The 27,863-nt window shown below is 37.5% G+C and overlaps 2 protein-coding genes across 2 annotated transcripts in view; both read right to left on the bottom strand.

Moving 5' to 3' along the window:
• Window positions 1–27,863, bottom strand: part of LOC309395998 (zinc metalloproteinase-disintegrin-like protein H3) — a gene marked incomplete at both ends in the record, with an annotated part of 69,946 nt that overhangs the window by 41,376 nt on the left and 707 nt on the right. The window lies entirely within an intron of this gene.
• On the bottom strand, window positions 535–27,863 carry LOC309395982 (zinc metalloproteinase-disintegrin-like ohanin; the record flags this gene model as incomplete). Its single annotated transcript, XM_081960694.1, has 17 exons — window positions 535–576; window positions 4,487–4,589; window positions 5,551–5,746; window positions 6,783–6,872; window positions 7,729–7,906; window positions 10,904–11,034; window positions 11,530–11,614; window positions 12,552–12,718; window positions 13,661–13,732; window positions 15,578–15,640; window positions 17,081–17,279; window positions 18,704–18,780; window positions 20,875–20,953; window positions 21,666–21,742; window positions 24,674–24,780; window positions 26,710–26,731; window positions 27,780–27,863. The coding sequence occupies 17 exons, from the start codon at window positions 27,861–27,863 to the stop codon at window positions 546–548; spliced, it is 1,761 nt and encodes a 586-aa protein (XP_081816820.1). The 3' UTR covers window positions 535–545.

Raw genomic sequence — 27,863 nt, 5'->3', positions numbered from 1 at the left:
AATTTTCTGGGTGACTGAATCAGATAAACCCAGCCTCTTTAATGCCAGTAGATAATTCACCTGATGATTTACCATCTCATGATTACATGCAAATTCTTGTTGCGGTTTACTTCTGAAGATTTGAAAGACCAATCTTTATAAAATGCAGTGTTTGAATTGTTTATTGATGAAAGCAGTTACATCTTGGAATCAGCATGAAATTTCGCAACAAGAAGCATTGCCTTTGGATATTCCAGCTCAAAAGGCAAGTTGAAATAAAACATGATTTACAATTGGCAAAGGACAAAATGACCAATTGACATTAAATATGCTTCTGATGTTGGACATACCCCTGGAGCTCTGTGGTAGGAAAAAGATTTAATTGCAGCAAAAGAGAGTTGGATTAAATAGGGAGAAGAAATATTTTAGATACCATCAAGAAGCTAAGAGTGATTGATGATTAGAATGAAGGTAAATGGTTCCTTTGGACTTAAAGGAAGACTTCTGGAAGGAGGATCTCCAAAATCAAATTTGAGAGAAGCTAATAGTTCATGCAAAAACTGTATTTATGTCAACACACTTCCCGAGGTCACAGACCTGAAAGTCAAAGTCAAAGATTATCAATACAGTAAGACAATGCTTTCCTACACAACTAAATAAAACCAAAATATTCAATAATCTTTGTTCAGTTTATATATTGTGTATTATATATTTATACTATACTTTATAAAAAGACAAGGGGAAATGATTCCTGATCCTTTAACATAAGCTTTCAAATTGCTTCACCACTTCTAAGGGGCTGCATTGAACTGGTGACCTTTGGATCACAACCAGCTATGCCCTGATTTTCACATTTCTCTCTTCCACCTTCCCTACAAGTGAAGGGAAAGAACTGTCTCTGTCCAGAAAGTGTTGCAAAGGAGAAGCACAAGGCTCCGAGACGGCCAGGCACTTTGTTCTTAGAAGAAAAAAACAGACATTCAACTTATTTGTTGTAGTTGTTGTTTGAAGAAAAACAAAACAAAAACAAAAAAGGCTAGATGGATATTCTTCTTCTACTTAGATTCACAGAAGTGTGGAAAATCGAGACTAGCTGTCAAAATCATCCATTCCAAAATTATTTTAGTGATCACCCCGTGGAATCAGACTTTAGATCACACAAATTAGAGGTAATCTTTTACTAACCTTTCCTTCTCCACATGTTGTTATTGGATCAACCATTCCAATGTCTTCAAGTACTTCATGATAGCTGCCTTTGCATGAACCAAACAAGATATTTTCTCCAACTGAAGGTGTTTCTGTACCACCTGTGCAGTAGAGTCTGCCACATTTTATATTCCTGGAAAAGCCAATTTGTTTTCATTAACAAGAATTCATCGGAGGCAGGGCCGAAGTCGCGACGATACAGCATACAATCTCAATGCTCTGGGATTGCAGTTGACACTTTTGCCACTGGTGGGTCCAAATGGACCTAAACTGTCCCACAGAGATGGTGAACAGGAAGAATATGTCTTGCTGATCTCAGAGACATTGCAAAGTCCCTGATTGATCCAAGAGAAAGTCTTCAAGCTGGTGACAAAAAATCCAGCCATTTGGTTGATGAAGTTGGCTCCAAAATGGGAGGATATGGAAAGAGAAAGTGTTTCCAGCTGGTGAGGAAATTTTATTGTTTTAAGAGTGACTGCCTATAAAAAACTTAAAATAATTTAAATTGGAGAACAGAAGAAATAAGTGGCGGAATTAAATTTGGAATGGTTTTTGACGGGGTTATCTTTTTTCTTTCTCAATGCTAACTTCATGGATGGAATTTATGTAAGACCTTTAAAACGAACAGACTAAGCTTCCTCTCTTCTATTTTCCTTTTTTCATTACTCTCTGTAACCTATGGTCTAAAACTCATCTGTCATTACTGTGGAGGTTTTTTTAACTCATTTAAGAATTGGACTTTCTCTTCAATTTGAAATACAAAAAGACACTTTCTTTTTAAAAAGGAAAGAATTTGCGGCATTGTGGCTAACACTGCGGAAATTAGGCTTTGTGTATCGGAAACAAAACACATTTACTTTTTTTCACGGACTATCTCGGCTGGTACCTCAAGGTCTTATTGCATGTTTACAGAGAGAGATAAAAAGAAACAGATGTTCCTTTGAGGTATTTCTAACCAGAGAGCGGTGATTAAAAGCTACTAAATTAGAATAACAGTGTTTACATAGTTGAAAACAATGGTGCCATCTCAGCTGGAGAAAGAGGCTTTAAGTCTGCAAAATATATTTTCAGAAATATAGAAACTATCAAATACACATGAGAGGATTGAGCAGAAGTTGGATGATTTAGTCCATTTAACAGCAAAGTATGACGGGGAAGTTGAAGACATTCATCAAATGGAGAAAGTGGCAGTTAAAATTCAAAAAAAAAAATGAAGAGGAAAATGATTATAAAGAAATTAAAACTGTTGATATTTATGATGATTGGTTCATCTCTGAAAATGGAAAGAGTGGAATATTGAAAGAGGAATTAAATGGAGGGGAAACTTACTCCAGATGGCAAAATACAGAAGAAGAAAAAATAAAAGAATTTATGGACCTAAAGAGAGAAATCTTTTCAGCAATAGTTTTGATAACACCACTGACAATTATAGATAAGCTGATTGAGGAAACAGAAGAAGGGCATCGAAATTACAAGAGAGACCGTATAAGCAAAGAGCTGCTAAGAGGAGTCCATACAAAGTTGATTAAAGAGAAGATAAGAGGACTGATACCACAAACAGCAGAAGATATGAGATTGCCTCATTATTGGAAAGATACAGGTTGATAGATGGAAGAATATAACTTAAAACTAGCTAAACTTAGTGAAATTTAGTGATAATAGATATAGTTAAACAAATAATTGATAATGATGATAATGTATACTATGTGTAGTGTCGTGATAAGTAATAATGGGATATGAATATTGAATGGTACCAATGAAAGGAAGATTAGAAAACATTTTGGATTAAATATAAAGATAAATAAATAAATAAGTAAGTAAGTAAGTAAGTAAGTAAGTAAATAAATAAATAAATAAATAAATAAATAAATAAATAGATAGATAGAACTAAATTAGATATAGTTAAGTTTTGAATATTAGGGGGAAATGTAATAATATACAATATAGTTAAATAAAGGAGGGATAATGATAATAAGTTATATATAGGCATGGGTACAACATAAGGAAATTGAATGTAAATTGCAAATAATGATTTGGAAAGAAGGATTAGAAAATTTTGTTATTGAATATTATGGATGTTTAACTAGAGTAGAACATAAAGATTTAGTGTTATTGGAGGATTTTAGAAATAGCAAATGAAATGCTAGTATGTGGTTATGTTTTAAATCTTGATATATTTTATGATGAAGGACATTTAAACAATTATAGTCAAATGTAAATGGAGGTATGATGATGGTAACATGTATAAATATCTGAATTAAAACACTTGAGTTAATATGAATTATGCTTGATGACTGTGGAAGAGATGCACGAAAGCCTTTTGTAACCAACTGATACACTTTCTACAGTATGCAAAAAAAAAGAAAAGATTTTATGTGTTGTGTTTGTTTTGAAAACAAAATAATAATAAAAAAATTATTTAAAAAAAGAATTCATCAATGAGAGATCTGTTCCTTTCTCATTTGCAAACAGTTAAATTAATTACTTAATTAATTTGCAAGCTACCTTTCTCACTAATACAAAGACTCTGGGCAGCTTTCAATATAATAAAATGTCAACAAGTGTTAAAAAGAAAGGATTAAAATTAGAATAAAAGATGAAAACTTAAAAATCAAGATGATGGGCAGGTTGGGAAAAGAATTTTCTCTATCTGGTCAGCCATCCTCAACCTAGCAGTCCCATGTCAGGCCTAGACCAAGGGACAGAGCCAAGCTTTGTCCCATTAGGCCAGAACTATGGGGGCTGACCTCACCTCTGATGGGAGAATATGGGTGGGGGGAGGGAGGACAGAAGAAAAGGCTCTTCTTTTGGACCCTGCCAACTGAAAGGTTTGGCTGACTGGATCTGAAACAAGAAGGACTAGTGTGGATTAGTCCCAAAGGGCTAAGATGGTTCTTCAGCCCTCATAAATACAAGTTGGTTACCATGTGCCCAAATTTCTTTCACATGACTATAGGAACATTGTGACAGTCCTAACTGCAAGAACCAGTTGTAAATGACTTTTTTCAGTGCTGTTGTAACTCGGAATAGTCACTGAACAAATAGATATAAGTCAAGAATTACCTTTTCTTTCTCAGTCAATCTTTTAAAAAGAAAGCCTCCTATTATAGCCCACTTGTGCTCTTTCTTGAAACCCAAGGTGGAAAACACAGGAAAATTAGCCATTCAGTAATAGGCTCACACTTCTGTTGTTTTAGCGGGTGAGAGAGTTAGCTTCCCACAGATGTGGATCTGAAAACATTTCTTATGTTATCCTTCGATTGTATCATCATCCTAGCGGGAAATAATGTAGAATGCTTACTCTGGTTCACATGGAATGTTTGTATCGTTTTCCTTTCTGCAGTAGCCATATTTATCGCCATTCCTGTTATTCTCAAAACATTCATCTGGAGCCACTTTTGCGTCTGTAAGAGGGGAGTGAGGAACCAAGAGAGGAGTGAGGAACCAAGACCTGAGTGTGTCACATGGCAGCAGGACTCCCATTCACCCCCAGTTGCCACCTGACCCTTTTAATTAAAATTATATTTGAGACATTCTATAATCGATATGCAACACCTCACTGCACCACCCATGGATAATCAATATAATTCTCCTGTTTCCAGAAAAATATATCTTTTATTTGAAAAGGAGGAACTAGATTTCAGCTTCATTTGGGGATAGTCTGCCATTAAAATCCTGAGCGATCAGTGGCAAGAATCACATCCCCAATGCCTATTTTATTAAACCAAATGTAAAGAAAATTTCAATCACAGAGTTTTAATACTCTTAGCAGATAGTCCCATATTCAATCTCCATTATCTCTGATTCAGAGAAGTAGAAAGTGATGGATCAAACAGTTGCCCTAATTAACTCTTAGAAAAACAAGGGAATATGGATAAACCTTTAAGCATATGAGAGGTTCTTGGTGTTATTCTTTGTGCTTTTCCAGGAATTTTGACTTACTTCACGATGCCCATTGTGACAAAGAATATTGAGCAATGATTTTGAGCTGTTGCTGTAATATACAACATGGCAGTCTATTAATGGCATATACACAGCTACAGTTCACATACATATTCTCTCATATCTTTGTCCAATTTAGGAATGTAGTAAGAATCCCCCCCCCCCCAAATCCTTTGGCTGAAGCCCATCTCTCCAGATGGACCATTGGCCAGGTTCCCTAGGGATGATTGGACCTAAACCGTAAGATCTGGAGGACTGAGCTCTAACCCCTCCATAAAAAAATATTGGAAAATTATGTCACTTGCACACATAGACACAAAAGAACAGAAATGGATCATTTATTATGGCCAATTGTTCAATAGTAAAGATTGCCTAACTTGTTTTTTACAATGCCATAATTCTGAAATCCTAAGGTTGACTTACCAGGCCCCCAGAGAGCAGTACATTGGTTTGCCAAAGTGGGGCAGTTCCCCCTGAAGCAGTAACCTTGGTTGTTTTGGCATGGGTGTCCATTCTTTTGAAAGCGATTGATGGGACACTCAGCAGATTTTCCAGTGCAGAGTTCAGGTAAGTCACAGTCATCTCTTGCCTTCCGGCATTCTGCTCCTGCTTCTTTAATCTGTGGGTGAAGATGAAAATCACTTCCAGCTATAATGCCTTAGGGCTAAAAGAGCTAAACCACAATTCACAACACATTTCAAAGCTTCCTCTTCATCTGTCTTGAGGATTACCAAGCAAGGCATCCCTGCCATGTTATAGATGGGCTCCATGAATTTAGATGTTGTGTATAACGCCTAGAAGTCCCAGCCCTATTTGCAGTGAGAAAATGATCACCATGAGATGCAAGTGCTACATGTTGGCTGACCATGAACATCAATGAAAACTCAATGGGCTCTCATGAAAATCAGCAGAACATTAATTGATGAATGTGTGCATGGTATATTTTCATTTCCTTACATGGGCAGAAGCATTCATAGAATTTTCATGCCATGTGCTGAAAAATAGGTGGCTGATTTCTGTTGGTATGATGGAAGTATAACAATAAGGTTTTGGACCCTCTGTTGAACAAGTTTATTACAGAGTCAACTGGGATCCCATAAAGAAGGAAAGAGAAACTTGCATCTCTCTCTTCATGGCCCTCCAGCCCCTTCAGGAGGTACCACCAGAATAGCTGAATTGAGGGCTGTGGAGAGGAGATGGAGAATGTAAGGGTTGTAAAAGAAGTAATTTGACCTCTAAAAGTTTCCAGAATCCATTTCTGCCTTTAAAATCTCAGAAAGAAAAATGTCAAAGCATTACTGGAGACCTCCTTCAACCTTCCAGAAAGTCAGGAAACTGAGTTAGGACATCAGTCCTAAACTTTGTCCACCCTTATTTAAATTGGGTTTCCATGCAAACTCAAAGAAGAATATGAATTATTTTCACAGACTTGATGTAAGATGCCAAAGGAATGCAATTTAGACTGAGACAATGGTGTTATTTTGTTAAACTGTCCTCCCTATGGATATTTTCATAAGGGTCAAATAAACTGGAAGAAGGGATGGGAATAGAATTAAAATGCTTTTGATCACAGTAAGCAGAGAGATCACATTTTCATATTAGTAGTAAGGAGCAGGATAAAATCCCTCCTAGTGTTATGAATATAAAAGCCTTACCTGGCATTTCTCACAACATGCCCCTTCTGCACACTTTGCTCCAGGTTTCAGTTTACATGTTGCAGCATCACAGCACTCATTTGCACATTCCTGAAAATCAAAACATATGAAATGACATCATAGGGTTCACTTCCTAGTCTCTTTTAATTGGTCTCTTTTGAAGAGGGAAAAGGATACTTCTGTCATGTGTTTCCTTTTATGGGTCCATGCTGGCAAATGAATGTGACAAAGAACAGCCTGGGGGTTTGTTATTGCAAACGGCTGATAGCATAGCTACATGAAAGATACTTATCGGATATTTCCTATGTGAAAAGAATAAAACAAATAAAAATATCCTCACCTCCTGATTGTAAAACCTTCATAATCTGCCATCCTAATCTCTTCCTTATTCTGAGCCATTTTCTACTCAGGATGCCAGCCTTTGGAGTTGTCCAGAAAAGATTCACCAACCATGGGTATTAACACTACCTTTATTAACAGTGTCTTTCATGCCTAGAAATAGGTTTCTCCCCATTTATCTTTAGAGTGGGGAGAAAATGGGTTGAAGTTATTCTTCTTGAGATGCTTGCCATGCCCCAATTGCTTCCACAGGTTAAGGTGTAGGAAGCAGCTCAAGAAAACTGTGAGACAAATCATGTGAAGTAATAATGTGAAGTAATGTAAGGGTTTTCAGCAGGGAAGGATATTCTTGCAGTGATAAATCAGCTGTTTTTAAAACTGAATTGTCTTCCCAACAGAGTAGCAAGGTATCAAGTCTTAACCTCTACAACTGGTTTCCCAAATCGAAGAAACCAATTCACACATCCATGAACATTGAGGACGTACACCTATGCTACTCACAATCCAACCTCTTGGATACCACTTAGAAAGCCAGATGATTTGGCAAGGATTCCCATTGTTGAGAAACGTCTTGGAATTATCCTTATTCATTAAAAAAAGAACTTACCTCTGGAGTGCCACAGTCACATTCTTCACCCTCCTCCACATAAGAATTCCCACAAACTGCATTTTGAAGAATATCTGTGTTCAAGGGTTTGTTGATAACACATTGTGGGGTCTCAGTCATCATATAGTCCTCATAATCCATTAAACTGCAAGAGCTGAACTGCAGGGCAAGTTCGTCTCTGTAAAGGTGAAGAAAAGATCATGACATCGTCCATATTGGGACAGATACATAATTCATTGCAAAAGCATATAAGATAGGGAAAAATGATTCATGAACAAATGCAGTGATTTTTCTCTAAAGCTAATAAAATAACTAAGATAACTCTTTGTACCCCTGTATCTAACTGCTAGATTATGCTCTTTCAGTTTTAACCCCATTAACTTTTTTTTTCTTTTTTAACAAAACAAAATTTTCAATCAGAACTCCATGTGATGTTAGTTGCTCAGGCTACTTCTTGTATCTAGTATGCTGCCTTTCATTTTCATTTTTAGTCAGCCTCTCTGTGGAAGGGCAGTAATATAATTGAAGGAAAAACAGTGGAATTTTTCTTTTCTTATATTGTTTCATTTTTATAACAAATGAATGTTTTAAGGCAAAGGAAAAGTTAATATATTTATTGGACTGTTATACTCAAAATCCACCTGAGCCTTCTATAATTTCATAAACGCCAAACTTAAAGACTCATAGGTAGGTACCTACGCTTATAGGTAGGAAGATGGGCATCTTGGGAGTGGAGTCTTCAGTGCCCAGTCTCTCTTCTGCCCCCATGAAAATCATACCCCACCCCACCCCTCTAGTTAAATATGCAAAGGGTGATAGGGTTTGTTTTAAATGGATTAAAAGCTATCAAAATCCGAGTGGAAGTGAGGATTGCCGCCAGCGGGAACCACCCAAAAATGTGACACACAGATTGGGTGGGCCTACATTCGGAGTATAAGATGCACTCAGATTTCCATGCTCTTTTTTTGGTAAAAAGTTGCGTCTTATACTCCGAAAAATAAGCTGTGTGTCAGAATGGTTACGCAATTGGTAACTCCAAATCTCAACTCACAAATGCTCTGTCCTACACATTGGCAATAAAAATCAGAACACCAAATACAAATTGGGTGGAAATGACCTTGTAGATGACCCTCTCTCTGTCAATGACCTAGGAGACCTCATCTCAAACGATCCAAGCCCTGGAACCCATTGTAACAGCCAAAAAAGCTTTAAAAGTTGTTAACCTAATTTTGGGAAGCTTCTTCTCCAGCAACATTGTAGTGGTAACTAGTGCATACAAAATGTTTGCTAGACCAATTCTCAAATACAGCTCATCTGCCTGGAACCATGCTGTAAATCAGACATTAATAAGATCAGGTGGGTCCAGAGGTATTTCACGACATTGTAGTGGTAACTAGTGCATACAAAATGTTTGCTAGACCAATTCTCAAATACAGCTCATCTGCCTGGAACCATGCTGTAAATCAGACATTAATAAGATCAGGTGGGTCCAGAGGTATTTCACGAGAAAAGCACTCCACTCCTCTACTCGGAATAGAATCCCTTATGACACCAGGATCAAAATTTTGGGCTTGGAAAAACTGGAACTGCACCGCCTGCAGTCGGACCTAAGCATAGTACACAAAATTGTCTGCTACAATGTCCTACCTGTCAATGACTGCTCTATCTGACTCCATTATTACACCCTGTAAACTGCACAGCTTCAACCTTAAACTATCTACCATGGACCTCACCCCATGAGGTTGCAGTAGACAATTCCTGATAACTTAGCAACTTCACTTCACTTCTTTCCTGTCTTTTCCTCCTCTCCTCTCCTTTCCTTTCTTCCCATTCCATCCCATCCTCTTCCCCTTCCCTTTTCTTTCTTATTGAAATAAAGCCTAACCACGGAACAGCAACAAAACACAGGTAGTCCTCAATGTACAATTACAAGTTGTTAAGCGCAGCACTGGAGATGTTATTTGAATCACACAGTCATTAAGGGACTCCTGCTTCCTTCACTGACTTTGCATATCGGAAGACAGCTTGGAGGGTGGCACATGATGGTCTCATGAGATGCTGCAACCATCATAAATACATGCTGCCTTCCAGGCACATGCCTTTTGATTCTGGGACTGAGGGGAGGCTGTGACAGTTGTAACTGCAAGGACCAGGTTACAGTCAAGGACTACCTGTACATTGCTACCTGTTGATTTCAGCAGGCTGCAATATATGAGCGAGACAGAACATTTCTCCTGTCTTGAAAAGGGGTTGAGGCAGGAAAAGATGCTACTTTATCTCTTTCTTCCACCTGTTGCCTGGTTCAGAATCATTTTATTCCATTCTGCTTATAACTTCTTCCCACTGTAGGAAAGTCTTTACTGACTTCTTCTATTTATCTATCATAATTATTAATCTTTGTTTTCTTGGCTATGCTTCCTGTTGTGGGCCAGCAGGAGCCGTTGGAACTGCAACCAGACTCCAACAGTGAGGCGCCTGAGGCATGGAGCAGTGGTGAAAGCCAAAGGGAGTGTGCTCCTGACGTCATGCCGTGGGGAGGAGACAAGGGAGTCGTTCCTGGATGCCCGGCAATGGAGAGCTGATAGACAGAGAGAACAGCTAAACAGTTACAGGAGCTAATTGGACTCAGGTGATCGTAATTAGGCTCCTCTCAAACTATTTAAGGAAGGACTTTCCGGAAGCTGTTTTGCAGGATTCAACTTATTTACTGGAGCTGGAGACGCTCTCAAGTCTGTGTTATACCTCGTTAGGCTGGATTGCTGCCAAGGTATTGTCTGTACTGGATTGCTGCCAAGGTGTTATCTGTACTGGATTGCTGCCAAGGTTTAGTCTGTGTGTAAGTAAATCATCTTGCAGAGACCTTGTCTCGGAGTGCTTTGGTATAAGAGGAAGGTCAGAACAGCTTCCTATGCTATTTCTCTAAACTCTTGTGCTTTGGAGGAAGCTACTGATGGATGGGTCTTCAATTGTTGAGAGCAGTCTGATCATTTTAAATACAACCAATTTTAATTACACGTGGTGAAGTGACACACATATGGCCAAACCCCACTGTTGTGTAACTCTCAGACCATTTTATTTTTTAAGCTCTTAGCATCCTTCCTTTAACATTTAATTGCAACTATTGAAATGTAATTTGATTGGAAAAACATTATTATTTTTCCCCCTGAATACTTACCCTCCCGAAGCAGCCATAATGCATGGACCACCCTTGCAAGTGCAGGAATTTGCATCATGCTCCATGCCCACATTATGACCGATCTCATGGGCCATTGTAGACCCAACCAAACTAACATCTTCGGAATGATCCTGAAGAAAAGAGAATGCTTTGTTTGTTTTTAGTCTGCACGAAATCAAAAGTGAATCCATCTAGCACTGAGCTAACAACTTTGCTCAAGCACTTTCTAACGAGTTAGAAAAATAGTTTAATAATTTGCAAAGCTGTGATTGTATTTCCTGGGGGAAAAAACAGTTTCTTTGTTCAAATAGCAAAAGCTCTTAGACTTATCACTTCATGATGTTTTACAGGACTTTCTAAACAGTTTACAGAGTCAGCACATTGGGTCGTCATTTTACCAACCTCAGAAGGATGGAAGGCACCCTTGAGGCAGCCAGGATCAAACTCCTGGCAGTGGGCAGAGCATGCCTGCAATAATGCATTGTAAGCACTGTTCCACCACAGCTTGTAAGAAACTTTCAAAGCAAGAAGGTTTACTCTTTTTTCCATTTAGTAATTTAGAGATTATATGCCTGTATATAAATTTTCATTAAGCCAAACTTGTAATGGGTATAACTTCTACCAACCTGAACAATTCCCACAGATGTCCAAGAATCACACATGCTTCTAAGGGGAGCGTATCCTAAATTTCCTCCATCCATCTCAACACCCCTATAAGAAAGCAATGAGGAGGACAAAGTTCATAGAAGATGTACAGTGAAAACCCCAAACGTGGGTTTCTTTAAAAAATAAGTTTCTTCTATCAATTTAGCTGTGGTGTTATTAAAGATTAATTGAGCTTGGAAAAGAAGATTGAGTGATAACTGAAATAAATACTTGTGGGAAAATAAAATGAATTATTATTTTATTTTATATTCACTTTGTTTTGCTCTCCATCTGAGGATTGCTCATAACAGAATTGTTATTTGTCCAATATATTATAGCTGTAAGCCAATACATTTATCAATTTCAAGTGTTACCCAATGTTTTATTTTTTTAATTTATTCTTGGAGATCTTCACCAATTTAGTTCAAATAATTATGTTAATTAGGCCCATAATTGATATTAATTGACTTGGCTTTCTTCATTTTTTCACTTGAAGTTTCATTCTGAGAACATTTGGAGGAAATGCTGCTATTATAAACCAAGAAGTCTGGTTTGTTACTGATAAATATTGGAAATGGGAAGAAAAATAGATCCTGGCTTTCTTCTAGCTTCTAACTACATCGTTCTACATATGCCAAAAGACCATTTTTGTGACTTTCAAAGCAGAGATTAAAGTTCTCTGGGCCACAGGTAGCTCCCTCCGTCTTCTAAAATATTGACATCTAGACGCACTTTAAAGTTGTCATTAAAGTTGTTAATCATTTGAGTTTCAATTTAGACTCGGGTGAAATGAAATCAAGCTGGGTTTTTGACCTGCAACCATTCAAGCCCTGCTTAAGACTAATTCTCGTATAAGAAAAAAATGGTTGATTTTGACCCAGAATATAATTTGCACATGGTTTAAGGCATGCAACCCAGAGAGGAAGTTCTGTGCAAACACTAACTTTCTCATAATCCTCCACTCCCTGCCCCCCTCTTTCCCTCTCTCCACAATGAGACATACGTGAGTAGCTGTGTGTTGTCATTCCTTTTGCGTTTCAGCAGATCTGTTGCTCTCCATACTGCAAAGGAGAACAAATTGTCCTCTGTTGCACTGACCACAATCTTATCTCCGTCGCACCAAATTTCTAAGCCAATCAATACTACGTGAATTCCCAAAGCTTTATAAACCTGTCAATGAACACAGCATCAATGAGAAACTCAAACAGAAGTAAACTGTGAGAACCATTTCAAGACCGAAAGGCAACTCACATTGGCCTCTATGGGACAATGAAATTTGGGAATCAATAAAAGAGAATCAATGAAGCTCAGGGTTGAACTGGGAGGAGGGACTCCTTGGTGCTCTCGGAGCCTGGTGGTTTACTTGATGTTTAGTCAGGTAACAAAATATCTGCAAGGAAACCACCAAACTCAGACAGCATCGAGGACTCCACATATTAAAGAACAATAAAAATTATTAAGCAGAAGAAATAAATAAAATGATAAAGAAGAACAAGGTTATGATTCTCTTTAATCAAGAACAGAAGAGGAGGAGGAGGAGTAAAGGGAGATTTCACCCATTGATGTTCCCATTGTCTCCCTGATTCTAACTGATGATCAACAGTGAAGATGTCAACAAGGCTAATAGGATAGAAGCAGAGACAATATGAGTGGATCTTCTCCTAAATGCCACAATCCAACTCAAACTGGGTTCGCCTCTCCTGCTTTCTTCTCAGGGATCATCTTCGTAATCAGTTGAGTTTGGACTAGGCTTACTCTGTCCATTTCTGCCTAATCTCCAAATTCAGAAGATTGACCACAGCCCTGAAAGGATCTAGCTACAGAGATGTAGCACTGATTGAATTCTTGCAACAGTTTTAGACTTACATCCTCCCAACACAGTGGCTGTATTCACATAAGAGGCTTATTAACCTAGTTACTAAACTAACCCATTTTCTGAGTTAGGCTTCCATGCTGAATCACCAGCTTACCAAATGATGGAGTTTTGGTGCACTCAAAGCCAGAAAAGTTAGCATTCTTGTAAAAGTCAGTCTCCTGAGTCACCTTATCTCATTAATTTTGTTGTGTGAATAAAATCCCAAAACAGAAAAAAAAATTGCCAAGTTTTCTTACCACATTTATAAAGTTGATCATACCAAACGTCCTCTTCCTTATAATAGTGGTGTTGCCGCTGTACTTATTGAACTACAGAAAAGACAAAAAAGCTAAGAAGAGACCATAATTATGGGATTGAAGGGATTGAGGATGAGAGAGAAATAAAATTGTCAAGGAAAGAAAGAGATTTTTAAAAAATAGAATTTGCTGATTTGGACAAAATAGTTTTATATCCAAGATGTCCAATGATTTCTTTTCATTTCTGATTATTTTTCAACCTACATTTGTGCCATTAATATATTAATGTTATTAATTTTTCAGCACCCTACATGGTATTTCCTCCTGGTTGGAGAAAATGTTGGTCAACCTACTGAAATGCTTTCCTTAAATGAATGCTATATTTCCATGTTCAGGAATGTGTGAGATAATCATTATTTACTATCCAGGTGATTCTTCATGTATTGTCAACTTGGACAATTAAATTCCACCCTCTCCCTCACCTTCACCATTGTCTAGTCTGTGGAAAGGGCATCCCCACATAACATTTCCCAAAGCAAGAATGCTTTTATAAATTACCTTTCCAATCAACTTCCTCCGTCCAATGTAATGAAACAAATTTGAAAATGTTTTAAAATTATAGTACTAACTAAGCAGTATTGGGGACAAGGAGCACCACTAAGCTGAATAACACATGAAGGAATCTTTGCAAATTTGCAAGATGTATCAGGTTTGATGGGAAATCACTGAATTCACAAAAAAATCATATTATATCTCCACAGTGAAATATGTTTTATTGCAGAATAAAGAGCCTATATTTTTGCAGTCAATAACTTCATAACAGAATATCACTAGTCACCCTGCTAAGGAGGAGGAACCTGAATTTTAATGACATCAACCTGAGACCAATTTCCTTGAAAATTGCGTGGATAAAATTTTCCCTTTTGCAATAGTATAAAGGGGAAAGCTTAAACTGATGTCTGGGAATTCATGGTCTATTTTTCAGCTCATGAATCTTTTTTTTTTTTTTTTTTTTTTTGCTGGGGAAAAAAAATTTGCACATAGTCAGAGAAAGCCAAAAAGAGTTATTTTACTGCAAATGCTGCATTGCTGCAAAAGAGATTGGTTAAGTCAAATGTGGATCTTTCTTCTCTGTTAGCCAAGGATTAGCTTCTATTCGAGAAATAGATTTAATATGGTGGGGGAAAAGATTTAATTTGAGAGATACTATGAACATTAACACTGTATAATTATGATTTCTTGAAACAATCTATTGAAATTCGGCAAAAAAATGAAATTCACACGGGCACAGGTACACATAAGGAGGAAATCAATTTCAAATGTGTATATTAATAAAAATAAATCAATTTTTTCTGCTCAGGAAACTTATCTTAAAATTGCATCTCAAGCAAAAGTATAAATAAAAAAAATATACTGGCAGGCATGGATGACAAAATATATATTTATATCTAAATAAAAACCTACTTGAATGTAATAGTTTTGAAATAAAAGAAAAAATAAGGAAAAGTAAAACACCCAGATTTGCCTATCTACCCACTAATTCAAAATTCTCCTCGTGAATTTTAAAATGCTAGATTGACCAAGTAGAAGAAATGTATGATGATTCCCTTTTACTCTTTTCTCCATTTCAAAATTTCATTTATCTTCTCTGTATTCAATTCCCTGATCTTGGCATTTCTGAATAAAATATAATTAACATTTAGATGGAGTCCTGGGAGGACTAATGTGCAAATTAGAACGTAGTTAAATGTCAAAAATCTCTTAAACATTTGACTGTAATAACAAAAATGATTATCAAAGTTTATTATAAAGCACATTTTAAGATGCACTCCAGTTTGAATGTTATGTAAAAAAAGACAGAAAGAAAAATCTTTGCACAATGCAGAAAGAAAATGAAATGCTATCCAGGATACTTACCAATGCATTGTCTGCAACTATGTAAAGCTCAATATATTTTGGATCTTCCAAGAAGTTATTTTTCTAAACAGAACAGTAAACAAAAAATTTTTTTAGACATGTTACTCCCTGCAGCCAACAGGTCATCATATAGTCAAAAATCTGCATGTTTTACTTCCAGGTCAGAGTCCTTGGAGTTTCAGAAATATTAGGTTCTTTTTGAAGAAGACATTTATAGAGAGAGATTTTGTCATGGCATGAAATATTTCCTTTGTACATAATGTAGCATGGCATTTGTTTCCAATTGCATCCATTTTGGCATAGAAACAAGCAAATGAAGAAATCACTTTTTGGACCTATTTTTCAGCCTGTCAAAATTTCTGCTACTTGTATTTCCCTGGGAAAGAAAAAGCCCCTCCCTCCTGAGTTCCTGTGGCATCGTCCACATTAACCTACCCAAACTGCTCAGGAACTACCCTTATGGCTAAGATTTGAACCACATGAAGTGCATTACTTCCTTCTTTCCATAGGAAAATGTATCCGTGCTTTTTCGGCATATGGAACTGCAAGGTCAGATTGCCAATTCCATGGGGCAATTTCTTTCCTTGCTGTCTGACAGCCACCTTCTTAACCCTGTTGCACAAGATCCAGGTTGAATAAGGTGACCATGACCTGACATTGAGACTAGAACATTCAAGATGTGAAGGTGACTACAAAACATAAGGACAGCTTGCCATAAATACTAAAGCCATCAATCAAGCCTTCAAGTCTTCATAATCAATTCTGGCGATTGCATTCGCATTTTGGGATTGCACTGTAACAACTACTATTGCTCCAAGACTATCACATTTTAACAAAAGAAGTCGAGGTTTTGAACGTCCGGATATGTTTCATCCAGTTTCAATTTCTGCCACCAAATGAAATTAGAAACTGTGATTTTAGATGCAATATTTTGTCTTCAATTTTATTCTGCCTCCAATAATGGAGGAAAACATTGGGAATATGAGGATTATCTGTGACCAGATTCAATTTATTAGTTTTGATTCCATCATTACTTCAATCTAACTAGATTCAAATCAAATTGGAAAATTGAGACAAGATTATGATTATTAGGTCTTATTAGACATCTCAACACATTGTTTTAACATTTCAGAGAGTTTCTCCCCTATCCCAAGTCCTCTATGCATGCATAAAAGTGGCATCCAATTTGATCATTTGATTACTTTTTAAAAACTGATTTACAAAGTTAAGATTCAATTAAATCCATTTTGAACCAACTCTCCAAACTAAATTTGCATGATCGTGGAAAATGTTATATATCTGGAATATGTATTTTATTTTCATTAAATTTCCATCTTATTCTTCAGCATGGCTGAAATGGAATTTCAGAAATGGAGGTTTCTTTCCTATGAATTCTTTCTAATCACTTCCAGAGAAATTATCTTTTGCTTTACATTTTAGAAACAAATAAATGTATCCCTGTTCTCAAACCATGTTATATACTTGAAGGTTAATGAGACTTACTTCTTCAGGAGTAGTAGATAATTGAGAGGCCTTTTTGATGGGTCCATTTGATTTCCAACTGGTGCTGGTGACCCCACAGATGTTGGGGGTCTGATCCTCTTTTTCTACATTTTCATATTTGTAGACTGCATGGGCTTCACTGTCAGAAAGCTTCAAGGGTTCAATAAGGTACGTCTCACCTTGATAGTTGAAATGTCCTCTGTAAGAAAAATTGTAGGCTCTTTATGAATAGGATGATTAAAGGTGGATAATCAATAAAAGACAATTTGTATTTCAGGGCTAAACTGCACTAATGATGTTACCTACTTGGGTAACAAAATGTCTGCAAAAAATCAATACACAGAGTGTACGGGACCCCTAATGGATAACCAATTGTTAACTAACCAACTCAACGTTCTCAATCTAACCATGAAATATCTGCACAATATTTGTATGAAGACTAAACCTGTTTGAAAGATTCAATTTTTACGTAAAATTTTATTTCATAAAATTATGATATGCTGCAGTATCAATGCAATATCAGGGGTTTTCAGTCCTAATGTATAGAATGTGAAGGATGTTTGTGTTTTATTTTTATAATTATAATGTACGAGGTGCAATGACAATAAGGTAAACTTAAACTTAAAATATTATATGCCATATTTACGATACACACACACACACACACCAAATATTTTAATTTAATTTTAGGTAATAAAATAAAATTTTATACAAAAACTGAATCTTTCAAACAGGTTTAGTTTGCAATGCAGAGAACAACATGAATAAAATCCAGACTAAGAGTGCAGAAAAACAGGGAGCTGGAGGCTAAAACATATGATGAATGATGGAGATAATGAAGACAAGAACTATGGGTGACATAATAACAATTGTCCAATATTTAAGAGATGTCACAAAGAGGAGGGTAACTTATTCCCCAAAGTATCTTAAGGGCAAGACAAGAAGTAACAGAGAAACTTAGCAAACTTATCAACCAATGAAGCAACCTAGAACTAAAAAGAAATTTTATGACAGTGAGAACAATTAACTAATGGAATTAACTAGTGCCTCCTAGTGGAAATTGGTGGAAGCATCACTGCAGGCTTTTAAGAAGAGATTGGACAACTATTTCTCCAGAATGGTGGACAAGAAGACCTCGAGGTTCCTTCCAACTATGTTTTTCTATCATTCTGTCATTCTCTTGTTATTCTATTCTGTTCCAATGTTTTTATTAGTCCTTCTTTGTATGGACACAGTCTCAGCTCAAATGTTTTTTTTTGGGGGGGGGGGTTAGTTTGGGGTGGGTTTTTTTGTATTTTCCTTCTGTTGGAAACACTTTCTAGCAAGGTGCACAATCTGAAACCTACCTATCTTTTTTCCCCCTGCAACAACCGCTCCCATATACAAAGGAGACATGGACTTTAAAGCTCATCTAGACAGATCTGATTTAGCTCCCTACTGTGTCTACTGGCTGGCAGCAGCTCTCTTGGTATCCAAAGTCTTTATGAATCCTGCAGATATCTTGGATCACACCCAATTGCTTTGCATGAAAAACTGATGCTCTTTTTTAATATGACAATTCCAAGAGCAGTAATAATATTTTCATTCTTAATAAAATAAACAAAAGATAAGACACTATCTTACTTCAATCCGTCACATGCATTGATGACTGCTGTTGAGTCAATGTCATTCTGGATGCGTCCATGATAGTAGCAGTGATCCTGTATGGAGGCAAGAGGACTACAATAGTTAAATCTTGTTTGCAGTGTGATTTGATGAGCAGAAGTGCAATTCCAATATATTCCACAACATTAATGAAACTATGAGCAATAAGCACCTTGTTCAAAATATTTTGATTGAGGAGGACAGAAAATCTGCTTTGAATTGATTATTCCAAAATGAACATAGGATAAACACAAGTCTCCATCAAAGGAAGTCACACTGCAGGGGGAGTATCACTGGTGGCAAAATGCTAAGAAACTTTGGAAAGACGCTCAACAAAGGACTATAAAATGTTCTGTTCAAGTATGAAGCCCATTTCTCAACCAACTCTTCTTATTGGAGGTCAACCCAATGCTGCACCACAGGATTTGCTGAAGAAACTCTCAAACTATGTACTAAACTCTTATCATAATGTAGGAAAAACTCCACATTTATTAATGTTACCAATTAATTGTTATTTCCTTGAACCCACACAATAAAAACTTTCAGAAACACATCAAAGATATAAATATGCTACAGTAAAACTATGTAAAAGATGCACATATAACCAGGAAGACTCCATCTGGTGTTGAAATTTGATTCCTAGCATCTTCTAGGACAGTGGTGGGCAACCTTTTTTTTCAACTGAGCCAAATCTCACCAAAACCACGATTGAAATTTATTTTGAGAGCCACACTTTTAAAACCGAAAATACATAGGATGGTACACTGTTTTTAGTTTCAATAAACTCTGGCATTTGAAGCACGCAAGTCTTAAAGCTGTCAAGTTACAAGATCCTTGCATCCCTAACCCTTTAGGAAAAAAACCCCAAGGGGTCTTCAAACCTGACAGCTTGAAGACTTGTGGACTTCAACTCCCAGAATTCCTCCTCCAGTCATGTTGGCTCAGAAACTCTGGCATTGAAGCATGCAAGTCTTAAAGCTGTCAAGTTGCAAGACCCTTGCACCCCTAACCCTTTAGAAAAAAAACCCAGGGTCTTCAAACCTGACAGCTTGAAGACTTATGGACTTCAACTCCCAGAATTCTGAGAATTGAAGTCCACCAAGGGCATCAATCATATTAGCCCAGGGATCTGCAAAATTGGCTCTTAAGACTGGTGGACTTCAACTCCCAGAATTCTGAGAGTTGAAGTCCACCAAGGGCATCAATCATATTAGCCCAGGCAGGGATCTGCAAAATTGGCTCTTAAGACTGGTGGACTTCAACTCCCAGAATTCTGAGAATTGAAGTCCACCAGTCTTAAAACAGCAACTTTGCAGACCTCTGTGTTAGCCCAAAGCCTGGCGCTGGGCGGGCCTTGCTCCCCCATTGGTGGAGCCCCAGGAAGCGAGGAGGGAGAAAAAGAGACGGAGGCAAGGAGCTTCTCCCCCCCCCCCACACAAAAATCTTATCAGGGAGCCGGCGGGCAGTAGCAAATTAGCTGATCACGCAGCGTGATCGGCTAATTTGCTACTGCCCGCCCGGCTCCCCGGTTAGATTTTTGCTGGGAGGAGGCGGGGGGGGAAGCTCCTTAGCCTGCGTTTCTTTTTCTGCCTCCTCGCTTCTCGTCCCCGCCCGACTTCAGGATCCTCCCGAATCATTGTGGATCGAAAAGAAAAAAGGGAAAGAGGCGCTTGTTTTGAAGTGCCCGAGAGGAGGGAGGGGAGCGGGCGCTTCAAAACAAGCGCCCCTTTCCCTTTTTTCTTTTCGATCCACAATGATTAGGGAGGATAATAATCCGGCACACAGAAGAGCCGCATTAAAATGTGTAAAGAGCCGCTTGTGGCTCGCGAGCCGCGGCTTGCCGACCACTGTTCTAGGAGAAGTGTCATGTAGAAATTAAAACCCACAGATTTCTGTTACAACCAAGAAAAGAGTAGTTGGTATGACCTTTGAAGATACTAAGTCACAAGTGGACAATTTTTGGAAGCAGAGGATTCACTTTTAAATCAATTTTGGTGGAGGTGGCAGTGGATCTAACGAAGCATGTTACTGCTGTGATATAACAGCTGGTGGGGTCAGGCTCTGTCTGATTTTAATATGCATATTTGGAATATGGTGCTCAAATATTCCTCTCAATTTATTTCCTAAAACTAAGACACTCTGAATATTACCTCAACCGGAGGGCTTGTTGTAATTTCTCTGCCATCGGGAGAATAATGAGTCTCGGTGTAATCTTTGGAAAAAAGTCCTCTGGAAAGAATGCAAAGAAGACGTTACTTAGCAAGCATTATTTATATTAGGAATTAAGTAGGAATTTAAGAGGCAATTGCATATTCAGTCTACAATTACTGTATAATGGCATTTTAAGGATATTGTTTGGTGTCAAAGGTGGTTTCATGACTGATGCTCCAACATTTACGCTCTGATATAAACTGAGCAGCAATATCAGGGTGTTAGGAAGCATACAGATTGATGCATTGTCTGTGGAGCATCATTCATGCATAAGTAATCATTTTAAAATCTATGTAACAGACGTGGAGTGATGGTGACAGGAGTCTCTGCCCACCCACCTGAATGCTTTTGCGTATGTGCAGAAGTGTCATGCATGCACAAGAAAACCAGTAGTAAAAATAATGGAAACGCACCACTGCTCTGTAACATTTCATAATTAGCTTGATAATTCAAGGTCCAGAGGTTTATGAGCTTTGAGTGGCTCAGCTTTATTTAGAATTGTTACATTCAAGCAGAGTAGCAGTGAAAGCAGGAATATAAAATTCTCAGTTTTGGGCTAAGACTTAATTAATTGATTCAAATAAATATATCTACTTCACTGATATAGTAACATTTAAACTAAATTTCCCAAACTTAGCAATACAGATATTATTTCTATAGAATTATGTCCAAGGATATACATTTTTAACCTTCTCTTAGCAAAGTTAAGAGAACTTCTGAGTTAACATACTTATTTTTTTCTAGGTGAAGGACCACTGGCTTTCCATTCATTTTAAATTCATATTTAATGGAATCTTCATAGTTCACCTGAAATGCAAAGAGTTCAGTGTTCATTTTTAAAAAACACAAACAAAAAGACAAATAAAATGTGTACCTTCTAACAGATTAATAGAGTTGGAAGGGACTTTGCTGCAGGTCATCTAGTCCAACGCCCTGCCCAAACAGGAGACCCTACATCTGCCTCTACCAAGGATCAAACTCACAACCTCCTAATTGTTAGGACAAGAGCTCCATCTCTAGGCCACAGCAGCAGGTGCTGAACTTTTAGTGCCTGTTAGGACTTAATACAATACAATAGCAGAGTTGGAAGGGACCTTGGAGATCTTCGAGTCCAACCCCCTGCCTAGACAGGAAACCCTATACTGTTTCAGACAAATGGCTATCCAACATCTTCTTAAAGACTTCCAGTGTTGGGGAATTCACAACGTCTGGAGGCAACTTCTGTTCCACTGATTAATTGTTTTAACTCTCAGGAAATTTCTCCTCAGTTCTAAGTTGCTTCTCTCCTTGATTATGGTTTCCACCCACTGCTTCTTGTTCTGCCCTCAGGTGCTTTGGAGAATAGTTTGACTCCCTCTTCTTTGTGGCAACCCCTGATATATTGGAACACTGCTATCATGTTTCCCCTAGTCCTTCTTTTCATTAAACTAGACAGACCCAGTTCCTGCAACTGTTCTTCATGTTTTAGCCTCCAGTCCCCTAATCATCTTTGTTGCTCTTCTCTGCACTCTTTCTAGAGTCTCAACATCCTTTTTACATCATGGTGACCAAAACCGAATGCAGTATTCCAAGTGTGGCCTTACCAAGGTAGTCTTAACACTTCACAAGATCTTTGATTCTATCCCTCTGTTGATGCAGCCTAGAACTGTGTTGGCTTTTTTGGCAGCTGCTGCACACTGCTGGCTCATATTTAAATGGTTGTCCACTAAGACTCCAAGATCCCTCTCACAGTTACTACTATTGAGCCGGGTACCACCTATACTGTAGCTGTGCATTTCATTTTTGTTGCCTAAATGTAGAACCTTACTCTTTTCACCATTGAATTTCATTGTATTAGATAGTGCCCAATGTTCAAGTTTGTCAAGATCCTTCTGTATCTTAAGCCTGTCTTCTGATCAATTCAACACCTGTGTCAAATGGGGAGCCATAGCCAATTCATTTTTAGATTTGGAATATTTCATCTGATGCTTGAAAGGCACTGTAAAATCTTCTTAAATTAAATTTAACTTTCTTGCATAAGTTCAAGACCTCCTTCTTTAATTCAACATCCTGACGAATGAGGTTTGGCTGGGACATAGAGACTGAGACAAAAGTCATCCAGTGGCTTCCATGGCTGAGGATATACTGGTATCTAGTCTTTAGTTCCAACTCTCAGCTGTAACTACTACATCATCTTCACCACTTCTATATTTTAAAGTGATGCATTCTGGGAAGCTAGAAAGGATATTTTCATATCTCACGGTTCTCAATTGTCAAAGCTGCCCATCATCTTTTATGAAAAATGAGTCAAGACCATAAAAAGAAAGAACTCTCTTGAAGTTACCCATTAATAGTAACTTTGTGTCAGGCACAAGTGACCAGATTTATATGTGTAGAGTTTAAACTAACAGTTAGATAGGTTCCATGGAACTTTGTTTGTGTGGTGTGTTTCAGTCCTGGGTCTGTTGCAATTCTGCAATGATTCAAGGCAAATTCCCTGCTTGATCCTTCCCCCCTGTCTGTCTAGGCATTTCCAAACACTTTATGATAGTAACCTATTCGCGTGATGAAATTTTAATATTTTAAGTTGCCAGGAGTCTTCTCAATTGTGTGCAATTGGTCATATGTTGTGGTCATATACTGTAAATCGGTTTAATAAATAAATTTGTAGGCACATACTGCATTTTTTGGAGTATAAGTTGCACTGGAATATAAGACACACAATGGTTTTGAAGAAGTAAATTTTTTTAAAAAGTTTTTGCACTCTGCGGGCATCCCAAACCTTTTGCACACCTCATTTTTTTGCAAAAAAAGTACAGGGATTGCAGAGACTTTGGAAGGCTTGTAGAGTACTCCTGAGGGTTGTGGGGGGGGGGGGAGTGAGCAAAAGTGGCCTTTTGTTTCTTGTTTTTGCCCTCCCCAAGAGCACTTTGCAAGCCTCCCAAAACCTCTGCACATACATTTTTGCAAAGAGCGGGGTTTTGGTATACAAAAATGTTGCATTCAGTATAGAAGATGCACCCAGATTTTCACTCTCTTTTTTGAGGAAAAAGGTGTGTTTATACTCTGAAAAATACGGTAGATTGCAATGCAAAAATTCAGATGATAGATAGATGGCAGCAAAGGAATACCAAAAGCTCTGTTGGCTGACAACAAGTATTTATCCTGAGGTAATAATTCTGCCCAGTAGAATTCTTCGCTCCCATGAAAAATTAGGGCTGTATAAATTTCACTGAAACCATGTTAAGTGCAAATCTTGATATAGGTATGCATGGAGTTTTTCTCAGACTTCTGCAATTTGGCAGATTTTTAATCAAAGTGAAATTGATTTTCAGAAGTTTAAAGTCTTACGAGACTTATTGTATGTCATCTTTACTTACAGCTTTCTGTATAAATCCATCTATGAAATTATTATTCATAAGGTCTTTAAGGGTTGGACTAGGATTAGATCCAATCTAAAGATGAAACAGGTGATCAGTCCAAATTATAACCTTCTCCCATCATCACTTTTCACATTCTATGAACTTTGACAAATATGTGATTTTGTAGTAATTTTCCTTTACAAAACAGAACAATTTTAACTTTAAAATGGCCAATAAATATAGTGGGAGTTTCAGGGACATTTGTCCTAAGAACCACATGGCAAAATTGTGAAAGTAGTAGAGTTTTAATTCTAACTTTGCTCAATATAAATCTGGAGCAAAATTTAGGGTCAGGTTTATCAATAAATTAGTTGATGCAATGAAGATTATTTCTTACCTTATGCTCACGCTGCTCAATTTTATTTTGGGGCAATGGAGGGATTTTTTGTGGATATACTACTTCATAATCGTTAACCTTCCCAGCTTCCAAGATTATAGAACTCCCTTCACAAGAAAAGGAAAGAAAAGTTCTACCATTTTCACATCTAGAACAGTTATTCAGTTATCAGTGAGGAATGGAATCCTTTTCTGGTGGAGCATAGTACCAAAATTCAGGTTAATTTTTTGCGTATGAAATTTGCTAATTGGTGTTTGATAACTGGGAGTCTAACTGGAGACATTGCTTTGGGAGGGCCAAAAAGAAACATGTCAACCACTCAAATAAATAGCAAAAGGAAAAGAAATAAAATTCAACCATTGTGTATGCTTCTGCATGGAGTGATGATGAGTGCTGGAGGATAACATGGGAAACAGGATATCACAATAGTCTGATTCACACAATCCAATAAACCAGGCTATATTGTGGTCTAGCATATTCATTAGTGAGGCAGCTAGGCAAACCTAGTTTATTATCGAAATGCAGATGATTAGGAATTCTTTTCAAGAATAATACACTACTTACAAGATGAAAGAGGAAACATACAATACCGAAATGAGGGGAAAAATGTACAGAATTTTTTCGAGAAACTATACAGCAAAGAAAACATATTGCACGACAACATCAAACAATACTTAAATAAAAAAGAATCTAAATGAAATTGAGGAAGAAAGAAGAGAAATCTAAACAAAAAAAATTCACAATGATGGAATGAAAAGAAACACTGAGGAGACAAAAACATAATAAAACACCGGGCCCAGATGGTATACCTGTAGAATTTTATAAAGCCACACAAGACCAGATAGAAACAGTGATCTTAGATTTATTTCATGAAGCACTTATAGAAGCGAAGCTACCAAAATCATGGAGGGAAGAATATATAACATTGATACCCAAAGAAGATTCGGACTATCAACAAATAAAAAATTACAGGCCAATTTCTTTACTGAACGCAGACTATAAAATCTTTACATCAATAATGTCAGAGTGAATAAAAAAAAACTATTAAATGAAATCATTCACACAGATCAAAACAGCTTCTTACCAAAACACCAGTTAAAAAAATAATATGAGGATAATTATAAACACACTAGAATACTATGAAGAGAATCCAGGGAAACCGGTTTCACTGGTCTTTTTAGACACCAAAAAGACCTTTGTCAATTTAAATTGGCAGTTCATTATCACACAGTTAAAAATGATGAGATTTGGAGAAAACTTTATAAAGATGATAGAATAAATATATTTGGCCCAGACAGCAGAAGTGATAATAAATAGTGACACTACAGAAGAATTTAAAATATGGAAAGAAGTGAGACAAAGATGTCCATTATCACCTTTATTATTTATATTAACACTGGAAGTTCTATTAATAGAAGTTAGAAACAATCAAGAAATAATGGGATTAAAGATAAAAAAGAGGAATATAAAACACAGACATTCACGGACAATATGGTATTTATATTAGAGGAACCATTAAAATCAGAAATTAAATTAATCAAAAAAATAGAGGAATTTGGTAGGGTAGTGGGACTTAAAATGAACAAGAACAAAACAAAGATCATTCCGAAGAATTTCACCAAAAAAAAAAAAAGCAAGAATTAGAGGAAAACATGGAAATGCAGATAATAAAAAAAGTAAAATATTTAGGAATTTGGCTGACGGGAAAATGCTTAACTATTAAGTAAGATAATTACAATAAAATGATTCAGAAAATTAAGAAGGATTTGAAAAATTGGAGGAAACTACAAATATTATTAATGGGAAGAATCACTATTGTAAAAATGAATATCCTACCAAAAGTCATATTTTTATTTTAAATGGTACCAATTAGCCTAGGGAAAAATGTTTTCATATATTTAAATAAACTAATTGCACAATTTATCTGGCCAGGAAAAAAAACCATAAATTAAATTAAAATTGTTTCAGGACAGTAGAGAAAAAGGAGGATTTGGACTTCCTGATTGGGCGCTTTATTATCAAGCAGCAACTCTTACTTGGATAAGGGGCTGAATCAATCTAAAAAAACCAGAAGATTACTAACAATAGAAGGTTACAATTTGGAACGGGGTTGGCATGCCTTTATCTGGGATGGGAAGGATAAAACCCACAGCTATTTCCAAAAAACATTTAATTAGAAAAGCTCTACTTCAAATATGGTTAAAAATTAAAACAAAACATTAAAACAAAATTCCAATCTGGCTATCCACCATGGAAGCTCTGATATACCCGAACATATTGGACATCAACAAGCTAATAAGATATGAAGAAATATTAGATAACTAAGAAAGACTAGAAACAAGACAAGAATTGAAAGACGAGGGAATAGATATAGGCTGGTGGCCGTATTTACAAATACAGCAAGGTATAAAAAAGACAGAGAAAGGGATGGATTTTATAAGGAGCCACAAGAACTGGATAAAATTCTACAGGGAACCTTTTCCGGATTGCTGGTGGCGGAGGTGTGGGCCCATCACCCCCTTCTCAGCAAGCAAGTCCGGGGAAGTCCTTTGCGCTGGCGGGAAAAAGTCTTCACTCATTCCCTGTTGCAGCACGCCCCAATGCAAAAAACGCTGAGATCGGCGCGCTTGGGACTGCTGCTGCGATGTCCAGGGAGGCTAAACCAAGGCGCGTGCATCTTCCAACCACTTTTGTGGCTTCCCGGAGCACCAAGAACCTTCGCGCTCTTCTCCGCACTCTCATCGGCTCCTCGCAACTGCAATAGATGTTCAGAAGTGGCGGGGGCTGTCACGCTTGAAACCCAATCCCCATTAGCGCCAAAAGCTGCTGCGCCAGCAAAGAGCTTACTCACCTCCTTGGCAGGCAGCAATAGAGAGCCAAGGGCTCTCTATAGGGCTCTTAAAGGCATGGTGCAGATGGGGGGGGGACAAACGGACCAGCAGCGACCAGATGGGCGGGGCCTGGGGGAGCGATCGAGGGGGTGTTGGAACCAGTTCTAAATGGCACGCTAGATGTGGAACCGGTTCTAAACGGCACACTAGATGTGGAACCTATTCTAGCGAACTGGTTAGAACCGACAGAAACCCACCCCTGGATTGAGGACTACCTGCCTCTGATCTTTGCTGGTTCTCCCAACACTATGATTGGGAATGACTTGGGAGCCAGAAGGAAGAGACTGCTTAACTGGCAT

This window comes from Natrix helvetica (genome assembly GCF_964273705.1).
Source record: "Natrix helvetica genome assembly, chromosome: 8".
NCBI lineage: Eukaryota > Metazoa > Chordata > Lepidosauria > Squamata > Natricidae > Natrix > Natrix helvetica.
This window is presented reverse-complemented; position numbering and strand designations above follow the sequence as displayed.